At 39.3% G+C, this 18,263-nt stretch overlaps 1 protein-coding gene across 1 annotated transcript; it reads right to left on the reverse strand.

Annotated features, from left to right (window-relative positions):
• Window positions 1–10,299: 10,299 nt before the first annotated feature.
• LOC149162627 (uncharacterized) lies at window positions 10,300–12,045 on the reverse strand. The gene is made up of 2 exons (XM_089435244.1): window positions 10,824–12,045; window positions 10,300–10,457 (listed from the first exon to the last, which is right to left on the reverse strand). Exons 1-2 carry the CDS (start codon window positions 12,043–12,045, stop codon window positions 10,300–10,302), a joined length of 1,380 nt encoding a protein of 459 aa, XP_089291370.1.
• Window positions 12,046–18,263: the final 6,218 nt, after the last annotated feature.

The following is an 18,263-nucleotide window of genomic DNA, read 5'->3' on the forward strand; positions in this document are numbered from 1 at the left end:
AACCTTTATTGACAATTTAACTAACGATGACTATGACTCAACCCTATTGGGTCTCTTACATAAATAAAGGGGTTAGGGTTGGATGCTAACATGCCGTCCCCCATCAAAAGCAGCCTTGTCCTCAAGGCTGAAGCTACAGAAATTGTTGAAGAATAGTGGCTGGTTCCTAGGTTGCATCTTCTCGACAGGGGTCTTTCCACTTGACAAGTACTTTCTTGATCGTGCGGCCGCGCAAATGTCTTTCACGAGTGTCGAGGACCTGTTCAGGTTGGAGCAAGAGTGAACCTTCCTCATCCAATTCGGGTAGACTGGTTTGAATTCTACAATTGTTCCCTGCCACTTTCTTGAGGCATGATACATGGAACACTAGATGGATTTTTGAAGTTGGTGGCAAGGCTAGCTTATAAGATAATACTCCAATGCGCTAAAGTATTTGATAAGGTCACTAGAATTTTTGAGCCAATTTTTGGCAACCCTTTTCCTTGAGCGATGTTTGTTTATATGGTTGCGGTCACAGGAATACCTGATCCCCCTCTTAAAATGTGCGCTCTAAATGATGTTGGTCTGCAAGTTGCTTCATTCAATTTTGAGCTTGATGGAGATTATCATTGAGATGAGCTAGCATGGCGGCACGGTTCTGTAGGAGTTGATCAACTTCTTTCACCTTAGAGCATCGACGGATATAAGAAATAGGTGAAGGTGGGAGTTGGCCATACACTACTTCATATGGAGTCATCTTGGTGGCTTCATGATAGTTAGTATTATACCAACATTCAGCTAAAGGTAGCCATTGTACCCATTGATGCTGCTTTTCTGAAGTGAAGCACCTTAGTTATGTCTCCAAACATTTGTTGACTACTTTAGTTTGACCATCAGTTTGGGGATGATAGGCAGTACTTAATTGGAGTTGGGTACCATGTAGAGTGAAATGTTCTTGCCAAAAGTGAAAGTCGGGTCATGATCAGACACAATGGAAGTTGGCATGCCATGTAGTTTGAAGATCTGGTCCATGAAAGCTTGAGCCATCAAAGTGGGGGTAACTGGGTGGGGTAGAGCGTAAAAATGAGCATATTTAGAAAGTTTGTCCACAACCACTAGGATGATGGATTTCTTGCCTGACTTTGGGAGACCAATAATGAAATCCATAGAAACATCTGTCCAGATGGAGGCAGGGATTTGCAATGGTTGTAAGGTTCCTGGTAACTTGATTGTTTCTCCTTTGTGGCATTGACACACATCAAATTCATATACAAAAGTAAGAATGCCATTTTTCATGGCGGTTCAAAAGAAAGAACGACGATTGTGAGCATAAGTCTTATGAAAGCCTGCATGCCCTGCAGTGGGAGATGAGTGCAACTCTGCCAAAATGCAAGTTTTGAGGGTGGATGTCAGCGATATAAGTACTCGATCCTTGTAGTGAAGAATCTCATCCTTCCAAGAGTAGCCAACTGAGGAATTAGGATCTTCTCTCAAGTTATTAATGAGCTAGGAGAGAGAGGCGTGTGAAAATCATTCCTTGCGGGCTTCTTCGATCCAACCTGGTATGGGAAGAGAGATTGATAGCAGGGTGCTTTCATCCTCAAATTGGCGCGATAAAGCATCCACTGCTACATTGTCACACCCTTCCTTGTAAATTATCTCATAATCATATCCCAACATTTTGGCTAGCCATTTATTTTGTTGTGGCAATGATAGATGTTGCTCCAAAAAATATTTGAGGCTTTGATGGTCTATGCGGATTTGGAAATGTCGCCCCAATAAGCATGGTCACCAGGTATCTATTGCATGTAAGGTGGCCATCATCTCTTTCTCATAAGTAGATTGTCCCATATGTTTCCCACTCAGTTATTAGCTGGTGAAAGCTAAGGGTCGACCTTCTTGTATTAAGACAACACCAATACCTGTACTTGAAGCATCACATTCAATCACAAAAGATTTGGTGAAGTCAGGTACTGCCAATACTGGAGTGGAACACATGGCATGTTTGAGAGCCATAAATGCTTATTATGCTACATCAATCCATAGGAATGAATTTTTCTTGATAAAGTTAGTGAGGGGTCTAGCAATGCGACCATAATTGCAGAAAAATTTGCAATAGTAGCCAGTGAAACCCATGAATCCCCTCAAACTCTTCAAGGTTTTTGGTTAGGGTCAATCTTGCATTACCTGTATCATTTTGCGATTAACCTTGAAACCTTCACGACCCACAATGTGTCCCAAATACTTGACTTCTTCCACGCCAAAAGAGCACTTGGACAATTTGAAAAATAATTTGTGTTCCTGGAGCAGTTGCAAGATCAGGTCTACATGATGAATATGTTTTTCCTAGGTTAGGTTATAGATGAGAATGTCATCAAAGAAAACGAGGACAAATTTTTGGAGATATGGTTTCAGAAAGTGATTCATGAGCCTTTGAAAAGTAGATGGAGAATTACAAAGACCAAATGGCATGACCAAGAATTCATAATGGCCTTCATGAGTTCGGAAAGTAGTCTTGGGAATGTCTACTTTTTTCATGCGTATTTGGTGATAGCCAGAGCAAAGATCTAGCTTGGTAAAGAATTGAGCACCTTGTAGTTCATCAAGAAGATCATCAACAACCATAATAGGGAATTTTTCTTTGACAGTGAACTTGTTGAAGGCCCAAAAGTCCGGACACACGTGCCATTCTCCATCTTTCTTTAGCACCATGACCACTGGTGATGAATAGGGACTAATGCTAGGAAAAATAGCACCTGCTTCAAAGAGTTCCTTGATGATTTTTTCAATTTCATTCTTTTGGGTGAAAGGATATCGATATGGGTGCACATTAGGCAGTTGGGCGCCTAGAACCAAAGTGATGCTATGATCATGTTCCCCTCTAGAGGGTGGAAGCTCTTTAGGTTTGTCAAATACCTGTTGGTGGCAGTTTAAGACCTGTTGCATCTTAAGATGAATATGAAGAGTAGTGGATTCCATGGCCTAGATGGCATTAAATTGAGTGATGACTCCATGATGGCCCTTTTTCAACAACTTTTCCATTCGATGCGAGCTGATGATAGAAGGAGCACTTGCCTAGAGTCCAGGGAGCTTATGAATGTGGTCATTCTGCTTAAAGCTCATATATAACTCTTGGAAATCCATTGTGATTGGGCCTAGTGTGCAAAGCCATTCAACACCCAAAACAATGTTACAACCACCCATGTTAATTGCAAACATGTGGGTCTTTACGTGGTAGTCTCCCATCTGAAGTTTAATATTTTCACATCGGCCTTCACATTTCATTGTCCCCCCATCAACAATAAGGACCTAGAAATTAGAGATTTCCCTTACAAAACAATGAACAGCTTTAGTGACTTGCTTATGGATAAAGTTATGAGTGTTGCCACTATCAATCAATACTACTATAGGGTGATGTTTAATAAATCCTCTGATTTTGAGAGTTTGGGGCACAGAAATGCCTGCCAAAACATGTAGCTAGATAATTGGATCATCTGGCGTAGCTGTGAGATCATTGTCCCGTTACGTTTCCTCATCTTCGTCCTCTAGCCCCCTAGGAGGTGGGGCTTCCTCAGATGAGCTATGAGCAGTAACATCTATTTGAAAGAATTTTGGTTCCTTTCATTTATGCCCCGGGGAGTATTTTTCATCACAGTAGTAGCACAATCATTGTTTTCTTCTTTCAACCATTTTTGTAGGAGACACCTTTTGAACCTTAAGTGTTTGGGTAGGGCCCTGTGCCTGGGTGGAACATGCCTTGGCTACGAAATTTGGATGAGTAGATTGGGCAGCTAAGGCAAGTTCTACCTCAACAACCTTTTTGCAAGCATCTATCCATGTAGGTGGGTGGTGCATCCAGAAATGTGCTTGGATGGCTTCGTTGAGACCATTGATGAAACACTCCAAGTAGAATTCATCTCCTAGACCTTCCGTTCTAAAGGCTAATGTATCAAAGGCTACAATGTAGTCTTTCACTGTGCCTATCTGTCGGAGCTTATTGAGACAACCCAAAAAATTAGATTCTTCGTCAAAGCAGACACGAAGGGATTTTGAGAACACCTGCCACATTATGTTCCCGGGATAACATTTCACATGCCACTGCCACCATTGCCATCTTTCTTGGTCCAAGTAAAGGGCTCCCACATGTATCTTAGTTTTATCATTGCAGATATCATTCAGGGTGAAATATTGTTCCACTTGTGCTACCCATACTACCGGATTAGAGCCATCAAATTTATACATGTGGGTGGGAATGTTGGTGATTTCCATGGAAGTGAATATGATGTCTAGATTCTCCTTCGAGGTGTTCTTCAATACTATGCACCTCTTGATGATACCTCGTCATGCTCTTGGTGACTAGTTGAAGCGATTTTGAAATTTCTTCCAGTTGTTCCTTGAACGAATCAAACCTTGATTCAAGGTTCTTGATCTTCTCATTGTCCATGAATTGAGCTCTAGTTTCTACCATACATAGATCTTAGTCACTTGAATTCACTCCAAAAAAAATTGGGACTGCCCAAAAAATGAGGTTGACTAGTGAATGATACCACTGTGATTAATTCATCTTCATGAATCTTATGGGCTAAGTCTCTTGTAAACATCCTAGGGAGGATTTATTTATTTACTTATTTATTTATTTATTTATTTTTTACTTCGAATGGAGTTTTACTCCCCACGGATCAATACTACAGTGGCCAAATTCCAAAAAACTTGATCCTGCCCAATGTCCTGTGAAAATCGTGCCCAGACTACAATAGCAACAAGTTTCACTACGAAGAGCATCAGATCTGTTTACAAAACCCCAACTGCTGAATGTGAGTTGTATTACGGTGACAGAACCCCAACTGGTGGATCTGATTGGTGCGGCAGCAACAGAATCGCAACTATTAGATATGAATTTTACTATGGCGGTAGAACCCCGACTGGTGGATCTAATTGGTGCGGAGACGACAGAACCCCAACAGCTAGATCTGAATTGTACTGCGGTGGTAGAACCCCAACTGGTGGATCTGACCTAACAGATACGATAATGGGTGATCTTCAGAGAGATGAGGGAACTATGGTTACAAAAGAGTGTTAAGTGCTATAGATCACAATATACATAAGGGTCCAACAATAGTACTCAGCCCAATCTTTCAGGGCACTAATTAAAGAGGATCAACTGTAACCTTAGCCGCACTACCTGACTACCTTATTGTACGCATGAGTAATCTCCCTAAGTGTTGTTCTCAGTGTACTGTAGCAGCAAGACATCCGACGAATTATCTAAGGCAATGTTTCAGGTGAGCCTAGGGGGCTTCTGATATACCCAAAGGGTACATGGAAGTGCAGTCCATGCGCGATTTTTTCTAATGCGCTACTACTCGAAGGGGTACCCATAGGGTTACAATGGAGTCCAACAAGCATTGCCACCTCTTGTATTTCCTGCTTGCATGCTTCCCTAAATCCGTAGGTTTATGTGCTCAACGACAGATCCCGTGGTTTAAAGACGTTGGAACACGTCTCTAACCTAAAAAAAATTCTACAAAAATGGAGGTACCACGGCCTTGGAAAGTGCTTTGATACCACTTGTTATGCTCTTGACCTGTGAGAAATTCTAGAACACCAATTATGCAAAGAAGTACAACCCAGATCATAGAATAAAATGAGAAAAACAACAAGTATTTTATTATTTAGAGATAAAAAAAAAATGTTCACTTGCCTCTTCGAGGGAGCAACCTCTAGCAGAGCAGAGCTCGATAAAAAAATAAGACTCGATGATATTTCCCTTCTAACTATGACTATTTATAGCTAAATGACCTTCAACAACCTGACGACTAGTGGTCCTTTGCATAACATGGGTTAACCAATTTATTTATTAATTATGGCCCATTTGCAACTGATTGTGGTTCCTTTCTTAAATGCGAGTTAACAACTTACAATTATTAATATGGACATTATTGACTGTTTAACTAACTATGACTATGACTCGACCCTATTGGGTTTATTACATAAATAAAGGGGTAAGGGTTAGACTGTATCACATAACACATAATTATATAATTTTCATGCATAATTCTTTTCATTATTACATAAATAAAGGTGTTAGGGTTAGACCCTAACACATAAAACATAATTATATAATTTCCATGCATAATTCTTTTCAAAGAATCATTTACTTTTCATGGGTGCAAATATCATATCTCTTTTCAAACATAGTTTTTCTATATGGTTTTCCTCTCAAGAAATATCAAATGTTGTAGTTCTATTTTGTGCACAAAAATAACTTATTTCTTCTCAAGAAATATTGTAGTTCTATTTTGTGCACACAAAATATCCAACACAATAGTTCTATTTTGGCGCATGCAAGGAACTTATTTCTTCTCAAGAAACATTAAACTAACTAGTTCAATTTTGGTCCATGCAAATACACGTCCATGTTCTCAAAATGAATGACATTAAACACATGGTTTAGTTTCAATAATTCTAACACAGTTAATCTTATCTTTTCCTTATGTACACATTGACTGTTCCTTATACATGCACTATTTTTCTTTTTTCAAAGGTATAATGTATAATACTATTCTTCCCTACATACCCACACATTTCTCTTTTCCAAGAATCTAATACAATAATGCATGCACAAACATTTCACTTCCAAATCTAATACAATGGTGCATGCAATTAATATTTCTTTTTCAAGAATTAAGATACGGAAATTTATTCCGAGTAGTGGATATTATTAATATTTCTTTTTCAAAAATTGAGATAGAAATTTATTCCAAGTAGTGGATATTACTAATATTTTTTTTTCAAGAGTTAAGATATAAATTTATTCCAAGTAGTGGTATTATTATTGTACAGGTAATCCTATTAAGATTCTATAGGAATCAGGGTAATATCTTCAAGGAAATTAATAATCTAATTTTCTATCATAATTTCCTAGCAATTTTTTTTAATGAAATAACTTATTTTCTTTCTTTTTTCATAAGAAAATTTTACTTATATTATTTTCATGAAAAATATAATGATTTCTTTAAACTTTTCTTTTCGTGTACAAATTTCACCTATCTCTTCTTTCCAAAAAAAATAACATCCCTAACTTATCTTTTATTGTACATAAACTAAACTTACATTTTCAAAAAACACATATCCTTCCATATTTTAATGCGCTTTGAAAAAAAAAAATTAACAAATACAACTATACTAATGCGCTTTAAAAGAAAAATAACAAATACAACTATACTTGTGCTCACCAAATTAAAGAATTTAGAATGAGCATGATTAGTCATACCTTTTTATGCACCTAAACAATTTTTTTTCCAAAAAGATTAACATATCTCAAAAAAAACTTTAAAAAAAAATTAAGGTATCCTTTTCTGTTGCATGGCCCTAGAGCCATCCAAAATAGACTCTTTTGAAATTGGATTTGGAAGCAGCCTTGTAACATAACTCAGATTTCTTCACACCCTTTGCAATGAAGCCCAAATGTAGCCATCTCAATGAAGCCCCAATGCAGCCATCGCAAGCCTAGAAAATGCCTAACACTTCATTCCATCGACAGCTAACAATTATGTGTTCGTTGTCTCGTCTACCATTTAAATCTGCAATGGTTCATTGTGGAGCAGTTAAGGTGATTAACCCTGTTACACCGCTCAAAACCGCCATTCTCATTAAAAAAAAATTGAATTGGTTTCCACGCCACATCAATTATGAGGAACCTTTTTTCTTTTTAAGCTTGCCCTTCCCTCTTGTTTTCATCCTCATTTAGTTTTTTAGCACGAAAAAACCAAATATTTGTATTATAATCCATGATGATACATACAGTGACTACATATTATAACTATGCAACAACCTGAAGATAACAATGGATAGATGACGTATCCCCACACTGAAAACTGACACAAAAGTTCCAGGATATACACTTAGAAGCTGATGGAAGGCTGTATGGAACTCATATGAGATTGAGCTCAAAATGATTCGAAAAACTGTAGAGAATGTTGTGTATAAAGGAATAAAATACCAGTATTGTTTGAAACTGAAATGTATGCATAAGACGTAATAAAATTAACCAAAATTTCCCCCAGTTGTCACTATATGCCTTGAAGATGGAAATCCTGGATCTGGTAGATATTTCTATCCACCTTTATCTGCATTCTCCCTGAACCCTGGGGCAAGGATAGACCCAATTTAGATAAGGCATCAGCCTTTTTGTTTTTGTGCCTGTCTATATGTGATATATAATAGTCCTTCCTGTTTCTCCATAATGCTGCTATCCTGTCCAACCATCTGGCAAGGTGAATGTTTTTTACTTGTTGCTTTGACAGAACATGATCCGTTATTACCTTGGAGTCTCCGAAGATTTGCAGTTTTGGAATATCAAGGAAATTGTTGAATGTGAGGAGACCCGCTAATGCCACAGCTTCAGCTCTATTGTTTGTTCCCGGGCCAGCATTCCAGCATATTTCTATAGCTTGTGCATTTTCTATACTGATGAAAACACCACATGCACAAATACCTTGTTGGGCAGCACCGTCGAAATATGCACATGGAGTTGATGAAACAGATGATGACCTGGATCTACTACCACTCACATATCTGTCAATAGAAGACTCATAATTCCTTCCCTGAATGTTGTTGTCCTTCCCATGTATATCAAGGGCATAGTACAGGGCAATTATAGAATCAGTTACAGAAGAGCTAGTATCCACCTTTGAGCTGAATATTTTGCCATTCCTCCATTTCCAAATGCCCCAAATAGCCAATAAGGGAATGGCTCTCCATTCTTTCTTCATGGTGCCCCATATTTTAATTGCTTCAGAGATGGATGGATAAGTGCTAAATGGGAAACAAAATAAATCCACAAGACTCTGCTAGATTGGCCGCGCCTGTTGACAATTGAGGAATAAATGAAAATTATTTTCAGAGCTCTCTCTGCACAGTGCAAAAATTGTTGGCCCATGCCAATTGCGTTTTTGCAGGTTCTCCCATGTAGGATTCCTATTGTAAAATACCAGCCAAGCAAAAATGATAATCTTGGTGGGGCAACCCGATTTCCACAGTGAGGGAGGGAAAATTTCGCCAGGAATATCGGCCCTAGTACATAGAAACTGCAAGTAAACATGTTTTACCCTCACCCTTGTGGAACCATCCATACCTCCCCAAATAAGCAGGTCTTTTTCTGCTGATCGGAAAATCTCGTGGCCATGCAATGCGGATAAAACACCGTCCCACTGTGCCTTCATGTCTCCACTCAGTTGCAATTCTTCCTCAGATTTCCAAATGGGTATGGCCCCTTCCCATTGCCGGATGACACTGGCCCAATAAAAATTGCCTCTGTTATGGAGCGCTTTCAATAACCGAGGGGAAACTTGAATTTTCCCCGCTCCACCCGCAAATTCTTCTTTGCCAATCAAGATCTGCGAACCCGTTTGAAATTTCCAGATGATATTCTTTCTAAAATATGGTTCCAGCTTCTTGAAACCTCTCCAGATAGTCAATGCAATTGGGGATCCAATATGATTCTTCCTTATCCAGAATGTCATGTCCCTGTTATACATATATTTTTCGTGAATTGCTAAGCTCCATATTGAATCACCCATGATAGCCTTCCACATTGATTTGCGTAAAAGAGCTTTCCTTAAATTAGCCAAATCTAATATGCCCCAACCCCCCAGATTTTTAGGCCAGGATATTGCCAATAACTTGGTTAAATGAAATATGTTATGATCTTTGCCACATCCCTGGATGAAATTGGCAATCATCCTGTTCAGGGTTTTGATAATAGCAGCAAGAATGAAGAACAAGTTTGGCCAATAAACTATCGTTTGAACAAGGACAGCCTGTGTCAAGGTCATCCTACTGCCTTCAGACAAGCACAAATTTTCCCAGGCTGCGATTTTCTTGTAAAATCTATCAATAATCAAAGACCAATCCACCACCCTGTAACCTGATGTTTTCAATTTAAAACCCAGGTACTTGAGCCCATTCCACAGTCGATTGGCTTGAATGTTAAAGAGCTGAGAAAGATAATGGATCAAATCCCCGCTTGTGTCTTCGACATAGAAGGAAGACTTCCCTTCATTCACATTTATACCCGTTGCACTTTGAAATCTTCGCAATATGCCATGAATACAAATCCATGTTGACTTGCATAACATCGCGGTTAAGAGAATGTCATCTACGAAAAAACTATGAGATGAATATATACCTATGCAAATGGGAAGTGGACAGCATGAACTTTGTTGGGTTGCCTTCTTGATGTGGAGGCTGAGAGAGTCCATCACTATTATGAAAAGGAGTGGGGACAGGGAACATCCTTGTCTGAGCCCCTTGACAGCTTTAAAAAAAGAAGGCAAACCATTGATAAGTAGAGCATAATTGACCTCCTCCACACACGCCATTATCCATCTTGAGCATCTGTAATTTAGACCAATCTTGGCGAGAAGACATCGCAAAAATCCCCAATCCATGCTGTCGTACGCCTTCCTTAAATCTATCTTCAGAACAACAGCAGCCAACTTTCTTGTATGAATAGAATGAAGTGACTCCTGTATGATGGCCACCATGTCCATAATATTTCTGTTCTTGAGGAAGCCATGCTGCTATGGAGTTAAATGCAATGATAGCACACTTCTTATGTGCATAGCAATGATTTTGGAGATTGTCTTATATAAGACATTGCATAAAGAAAATGGTCAGAAGTTTGAGAATGTAGTAGATAGAGGCTTTTTTTGGGATCAGGGCTATGTATGTGGGGGTGATACGGGGATTTATGAAACCATTTATTCTTGATTCCTCAATCAAGTGCCGAATGTCATCCTTGAATAGTTCAAAAAAGTGGATGAAGAATTCAATGGACCAACCGTCCGGGCCTGGACATTTATCCTTTTGGAATGATTTCATCGTCGCTAGTATTTCATCTTCAAAGACTTCTAAGAAAAGGGCAGCATTTTGGTTTTCATCAAATATAGAGGGGTATAGATCAATGCCCCAAAGGATATCTTCAATGCAACTTCTGATCTCTCTATTGTATGCCTTTTTGAAGTGATTAACTGCTTCTCGAGTTATATCTTCTTGTGTGTTAACCGACTTGCCAGCAACATTCTTTATTTCCCATATCATATTAGCCTGCCTCCTTCTATTCACAAATCTGTGAAAATACTTTGTATTCTTGTCACCTTCTTTGAGCCATAAAGCATGGCTCTTGAGGCACCAAGTGGATTCCTCCACAGCTAGTATCTTTTGTTTCTTTTTCCTAAGTTCCCATATTCGTTTCCGAATATTTGAGGATATTGAATTACTTTTATAACGAGAGGACAAGGTTTTTATTTCTTTATCAATATCTTTCAGCTCCTTCCTATTTGATTCTGCTTTGTCTCTCTGCCATTTTTTTACTATGCCGCAGAGATGTGCCAAATGCTTTATAAAGTCCAAAGACTGTTGTTGAGGCGAACCCGAGTGATGCATCCACGACTCCTTAATAAGCAGGTTGAACTGTTCATCCGAGAGCCATGAGCGGTTGAATTTAAATGGGTAGCCAAACTTACATCCGGAATCCTTCCATTGAATATGTATTGGCTGGTGATCAGATATGTGCTGAGGAATGATTTTCATCATTGGCGGGCCAAATCTTTCAATCAGCTTCCCGTGGATGATATATCGATCCAGTCTTTTAGCCAAGAAAGAGTCGCCAGTCCGCCCATTATCCCATGTAGGACCCCGGCATACAGGCTGGATATCTATAAAATTGTTTTGTATAATCGCATTTCGAATCATGCGGCCGATCGGATCTATTTTCCTGCCATTGCCCCAGGTTTCGTCAGTACACAATGTGCAATTAAAATCACCTCCTATCAATAAGGAATCAATATCCATGAATTCAGATGTAAGAAACTTTTCCCAAAAGGGAAACCGATGTCTATATGGGGCGTATATATTTAAAATATGCACCGGATCATGACAATCTTGAAAATATGCTAAAATTAGAATGCCAGCAAAACATTTAAAAGCAACAGCTTTGATCCATTTAGGGTCCCAGATGACCGCCAAGCCTCCAGACAAACCAACAGTGTCGGTGGCCACCATGTGCCAAGAAGGAAACATCCTTCTAAAATAAGAGATGGATTGAGCACGATCATGCATTGTTTCTTGGATAAGAAGCATCCTGGATTTAGTAGAGCAAAAAAGGTCCTTCAGGGCCAAATATTTCGGGCCGGCACCTAGGCCCTGAATATTCATGGATATGATATTATACATCACTGCCCTCAGTGGGCTGGCATGCTCTAAGAGGCCCTCTTGTGGAGAAATCTTCCTCTGCAATTTCTGCTATAGGAATGTCAATCCGATTAAGTTCTTTGGGAGACATAGCCTTCCTACCTTTTCTGCCACGAAAATTCCTGCTACCCCGTTTATCCTTTCGTCTGACCGTTATATTCCCCGCCGATCTAGGGCTGATAACTGGGGATGGGGATCGATAAGGTTTGTGAATAGTGAGGGGTTCCAGATTTAAAGAAGCCCTTTGTAACAACATATCTAGATCACAATCAAAAGAATTAATCTCAGAAGAACGCGGGGAGTTACATGGAGTGTATGATACGCATATAGCTTTCCCTTTAGGATCAGTTGTACACATCCCAGCAGGAGACGGGATCTCAGGGGGGAGGTGGGGAATGTCGACAGGGGACTGAGGGGAAGAAGAAATATATAGGACGGTTTTAGATGGCTCGGCCATCGACAGTTTCTCCATCAGTGAGGGAAGGGGAATGGATGTGCCATGGGAGGGTTCAAGAGGATAAGGGGGCAAGGGGAGGCCCATCGGCGAAGATGGCAATTCAATAAGTGGTCGAAGAGAATGCTCAGGAGAATGGATAGATCGTGGACGGCTTGCAACATGTGTATCATTCCGCCCGCGTGGTCCAACAGAGAGCGACTAAGAGCGATGGAAACCAGAAGATTGATCTGATGATTTATGTTTACCATTTGAGTATTGAGGTTTGGGATTGAAACCCTGAAAAGGGTTTAAATTGATATTTTGTTCCAGGTGTTCACTCACAGATGTGACACCAACACATTTCTCTGATGTAACCTTGCTTCTATATCGAACTATATGTCTGCGAGGGCATTGAGGAAGAAGGTGGACAGTCCTATAGCATGCCAAGCACCTAAAAGGTACTCCCCAATAGTCCAAACGCTGGTGGACATTAGACATATTCCAATTCAAGTCAATCGATTCAGGAAACCTACCCCTAAATCCCTTCTCAATAAGTACCCAGGCGACCCACTTATCCTTTGCACCAATACAGCATGGGTCAATGTAGATGAACTTTCCAACCGCATTATCAATTTTTTCCATAGATTCCTTATTCCAAAGTTCGACAGGTAATCCCGGCAGCTTAAGCCAAATGTAGTTGTTCTGAGGAGAGAATCTAAGAGGGTTGAAACCGATATACCACCTGTGTAGAGCCAGAAAGCTTTTGTCCCGAACCCAAGGCCTAGAAAAGATAAATTCTAGATCACGTTCCCAAAGGAAGTGAAAACTGAACCAATTGTTCATAAGTTTGACTATGGTAGAGGTATATCCAAGAAGGGAGGACCATTTGGCTGCAATCTAGTGCCGAAACTGAGACTCCTCCATTGACAGAAAATGCCAGTGGCCCACTAGAGCCCTCTTTTGCAAACTTTAAATCCAGTCAAATAAAAGAGAGCCATCTAAGTTGATAGCTTCACGCGGCGGAGATGTTTTAACCGTTTTGAAATGTCTACGACTCGGAGAATGGTTTGGTCCATCACCTATGGATGATTGTCCTTGCTGTGAGGGTGGAATAATAATATCCTCATGCAACGTGGCCGCCCAGTCAGTCTTTGCAGACTGCATGATGTGTGCCTTTTCAACTTCTTCAGCGGCCCTCACTAAGGGCAAGGCCACAGAGTTGTCAAAAGGGAAATCCATTTACAAGGACATGTAAAAAGATAACAAGGATCCATTTACAAGGACATGTAAAAAGATAACAAGGACCATATTAAGATTCTCAGAGATTTGCCACTCAGGAAAGTACCTCAAGGCTTAATATAAAATAGGATAAAATCCCAAAATAGTCAATGATGGTGGTACGTCCACGTCCAGATAAGGAAGGGTTCACATGAAAGGGGTATAGAGAGAAAAGCCAGCTACGGAAACCACCCGGCACTAGAAACTTCCCTCTATACAGATTGCATGAGAGGAGCCCTCGGGACTAGAGGAAACAGAGAGAGTGGCTGCGACCATTAAGAGAGGAAAGGATAATATAATTGAATGCCACATAATCCATCAACATCCGATCCCCGACAACGGAAAATTCAAATTTTTCGACATCAGAAAATGTGCAGAATACACCAGCACGAAAACCAGTCTCCGGAGGACGAGAGCGGGCATACAAGGTAGCAACAGTAAATCTCATACACACACCACCATTGACCAATCTTGAGACGGAAGTCTGAACATGGTTTGGAAATGATGAAGAATTTTTTAAGAAAATTGGAAATCGTCCCCCACCAGCCTAAGAAAGAAGACCCCAGCATATATATAAAAAACCATGAAACCAATTATGAATATATGCCTCTGTATGTAAACTAGGAATAGTTCATAATACTACATAGAAGAGAGTCCTTTCTCATGCCATATCAATCTAAAAAAACGAACTATATAACAGAACTATAAGGATTGAAAACATTTAGAACTAACCTGTACCTCGAGCGTAACCGAGAGGAGAGCACCACGTCGATGACAGAGCTTCGATTATCATAACCAAAAATCAGACCAGCCTATAAGAATCACAGCTTTTACTCCACTAGAGACCGATACGAATGCTATGGAGATGGGCCGCCAAAAAAAGGGATATTCGTCTTCCCAGGAAATTGCCTGTACTGGAGCCCAAACTTCCAGCAAAATGCCAAAAGAAGAAAGTAAGTCTGTGCTGGGAACTACGGGAACGAGATCCAAGCATCTACCGCGGCAGAACGCGAGGCAGGCAGGCCACGTAGAGCAAAACATGTAGCAAAAAACAGAAGGCTAGAGAAATAGGCATGGTGTAGACACGTAGAAGTCTAGCATGCAACAAATCATCTGCAAACTTGTTGCATAGCTCCTATTGGTGAGTAGATATAAAAACCTGGGGGGCACTGCCAGTGGGGAGATTGCCCACCTGTCCAATGAAGAATCCAGACCCCTAACCACTCTCCGACACCTCGAGATTCAGTGTCAACAAGCTTAAATAATGCGGTCCAATAAGGTTACCTGAAGAAGATGCGGGTGCTCTCCGTCTCGGCAGCGTTCGGCTTTCCAGACTTCTTTCACTCTTCTCTGTTTCAAAGTTGCCCAGCAAAAGGGCTATCAATGGGAAGAGGCCAAGAGAGGCTTGCCTCCTTGCTCCCTATCCCCGTGTGTTTTTTTTAAGAATGTCAAGAATTAGTTTTCGTAACTAATTCATGACTCTAACTAATAAAATACCCTGGCCTTTAAAAATAATATTTTGATAAATGGGAAATGTTGCATTGAGCTTTTTAGGCATATTACGGTTTCCTTACTGATATTATTAATAGATATTATAGATTTTATATCACATTAATTATATTGGTGTGCACACTGTGCACTATGATTTTATGCTTTGGGTGATATTTATTTCAAAAATAAGCATAATTATATTTTTAAAAATTTATAAAAGTTCATAAAAATGAGACCCAAATAAAATTCCATAAAGGACAGAGATAAAGACTCCCACATAAAATCGAGAAAGCGAAAGATAAAAGGCTTACGAAGAAGAATGTCAAATACAACCGAATAAAACGCCGAATAAGGTGAGATTTTAAGACGAAATGCAAATTACCAAAAAACTGGTTGCAGATGCGGCTGTTAGTAGAAGCAAACGCAGTTCAATGACGACCGAAGTTCCCCCAAACACTTCAGCGAATCCATCGATTAATTCATATCATCACACAATCATATTCTGTTTCACTTCAATGCGACGAAGTGATTGAAGGAACTCCAGGAGTTAAGAACCAGATGATGATATCGCCATTGTGGGATGCTGCGGCTCCGCTTTCTATGATCATTATGGGTAGCTAATGGTGAGCTTCTTATTTCGTTTAAGCGTAAAAGCAGTTGTGTATAATGACACTTTTTGGAAGCTTTTTTGGTGGGTTTTTTCGGTCAAAATCCGGCAGCAATTTATAAGTTTGATAGCTATTTCTGCACAATCAAAGCGTCCAAAGGTTTTTGAGGGTGCTGAATGCAAATATGCAGTTAAAAAACCATTTTAACTGCAACAAACCAAGATTTAACCTCAATTTCTTCAGCCGGATTCCGTCACCGGAATCTCAAAAAGTCGGATTATAGACAACTCCAGCGTAAAACTACAAATACTTACGTTCATTGAACTTGGACAAAAGTTTAATTTCCTCCGCGACATTCAATGAATCAACTCGGAGCAATATCAGTCATTCATTCGTATTGTCTGCAGGTGAATGCTGTAGGATTTATATCCATTCATTTATTCATGAAGGGATAAGATCGCAGTTCTTTTTGGCAAGGTATCAACCAAGATCATCGTATATTTTAAATTTGTCATTAATACTTATTGCATCTTTAAGCAATCTATTAATATCTATTTCTATCACTAATTTTACTATTACTTCTAATCATTACCATTATCAAACTATTTCTAAATTTGTCATTAATACTTATTGCATCTTTAATCAATCTATTAATATCTATTTCTATCACTAATTTTACTATTACTTCTAATCATTACCATTATCAAACTATTTCTGCACAAAACAGTTTAATTTTTAGATTTGGCCCAATTGTTCCACGGTTTGAGTTTTTAGTAACTTTCCAATACTAAACTTTTAAATTAATTTGATAATTGAATTTTTTTTTTTTTCTTTTTTTTTTATAATTGAATTTCTTCATTAATACATTAAGTTCACCCCATATCATAATTACATTATCTAGATCTACACCATTATGATCAGCATATGCAATTATATAGAATGAACAACATCATCATCATCAATGCAGTGGAACATAAATGGACAATAGAAGAAAAGCATGCACACAAATAGAGACACCAGGATTGGTATCATCATCAATGCAGTGGAACATAAATGGACAATAGAAGAAAAGCATGCACACAAATAGAGACACCAGGATTGGTCCGAGACGAGGGAAAAACCCACTATGGGTAAAACCCTTGCAAATATTCTTCTTCTTAGATCAACATAAAATGATTCATCCAAAGAGAGTACAATGATCCTTAATTTTATCTATGCAAAAAAACAACTATGATATCCATGAAACAGATCTAATCATGCTTAAAATAAAAACCTTCATTTTGATGATTGTATTGTGTTATCACTAACTATAGTCAACTATTGGATACTACTAAACACTATTGTCACTGAGAAAAATCTTTAGAATACTGAAATCTCACCTTTGAGTCCCAAACAGAGAGAGGAGGAGTTGTGTGAGCATCTACAACAATCCTATATGCTCTCTACAGAACTAGAAGACTGCATCCAGAATATATCTGTATGCTCTCAAGTGAACTAGATGAGGACGTCTAGGGTCAAACATACATAGATCTACGTCAAACCCTTAATGCTCTCATAAGGATTCTGTGGGAGCATCTATGGCAGCCCAGATGCTCTTAGTACCATACCGTGTATGTGTCTATGGCAGCCCAGATGCTCTCAGGACCACTCTATGTGAGCGTCCAAGCACTGACACCTCCAGATCTACTTCTAGAAACCTTGACGCTCCCCTAGGCTTCTATGCCAACGTGTAGGGATCTTTGGACATTATCTTGACCACTGTTTTCCAACGTCCCGACACTAAAATTCCTAGTTTTGTGCTAGCGTACAGGAATCAAAAAACCCTAGATCAATGTGATCTTCACCCCTGAGATTTTGGACCCTTGCATGAACTTTCCTCCGATAGACATGTGCAAACCAAGAAAATAAGAGAAGAGAAGATGGCTTGATCAATATTTCCAAATGAGCTTGAGATATCTTCTATTTATAGGCTTTCATGAGGTTCCACTTAGGGTTGAGGCCAACTTGCCCAATTTAACATGTGCTTATGGTCGACCTAACCCAATATACATGAGTGAATGCATAAATTCAAAAACCAACTTTCACTTGTCCAAATAAGGTGATATTTAGGTCATTTTGTCCTCTCGAAAAGAGGAACCTAATGCAATCATCATCTTGGTCATATCAGCTGTCCATGGTGGAATTTGACCATAGTTGAAAAAATTAACAAGGGGTTC

The sequence above is a fragment of the Pinus tabuliformis genome, chromosome 5_2 (assembly GCF_031772625.1).
Source record: "Pinus tabuliformis cultivar Carrire ecotype Pingquan chromosome 5_2, CPIR1, whole genome shotgun sequence".
Lineage (NCBI taxonomy): Eukaryota > Viridiplantae > Streptophyta > Pinopsida > Pinales > Pinaceae > Pinus > Pinus tabuliformis.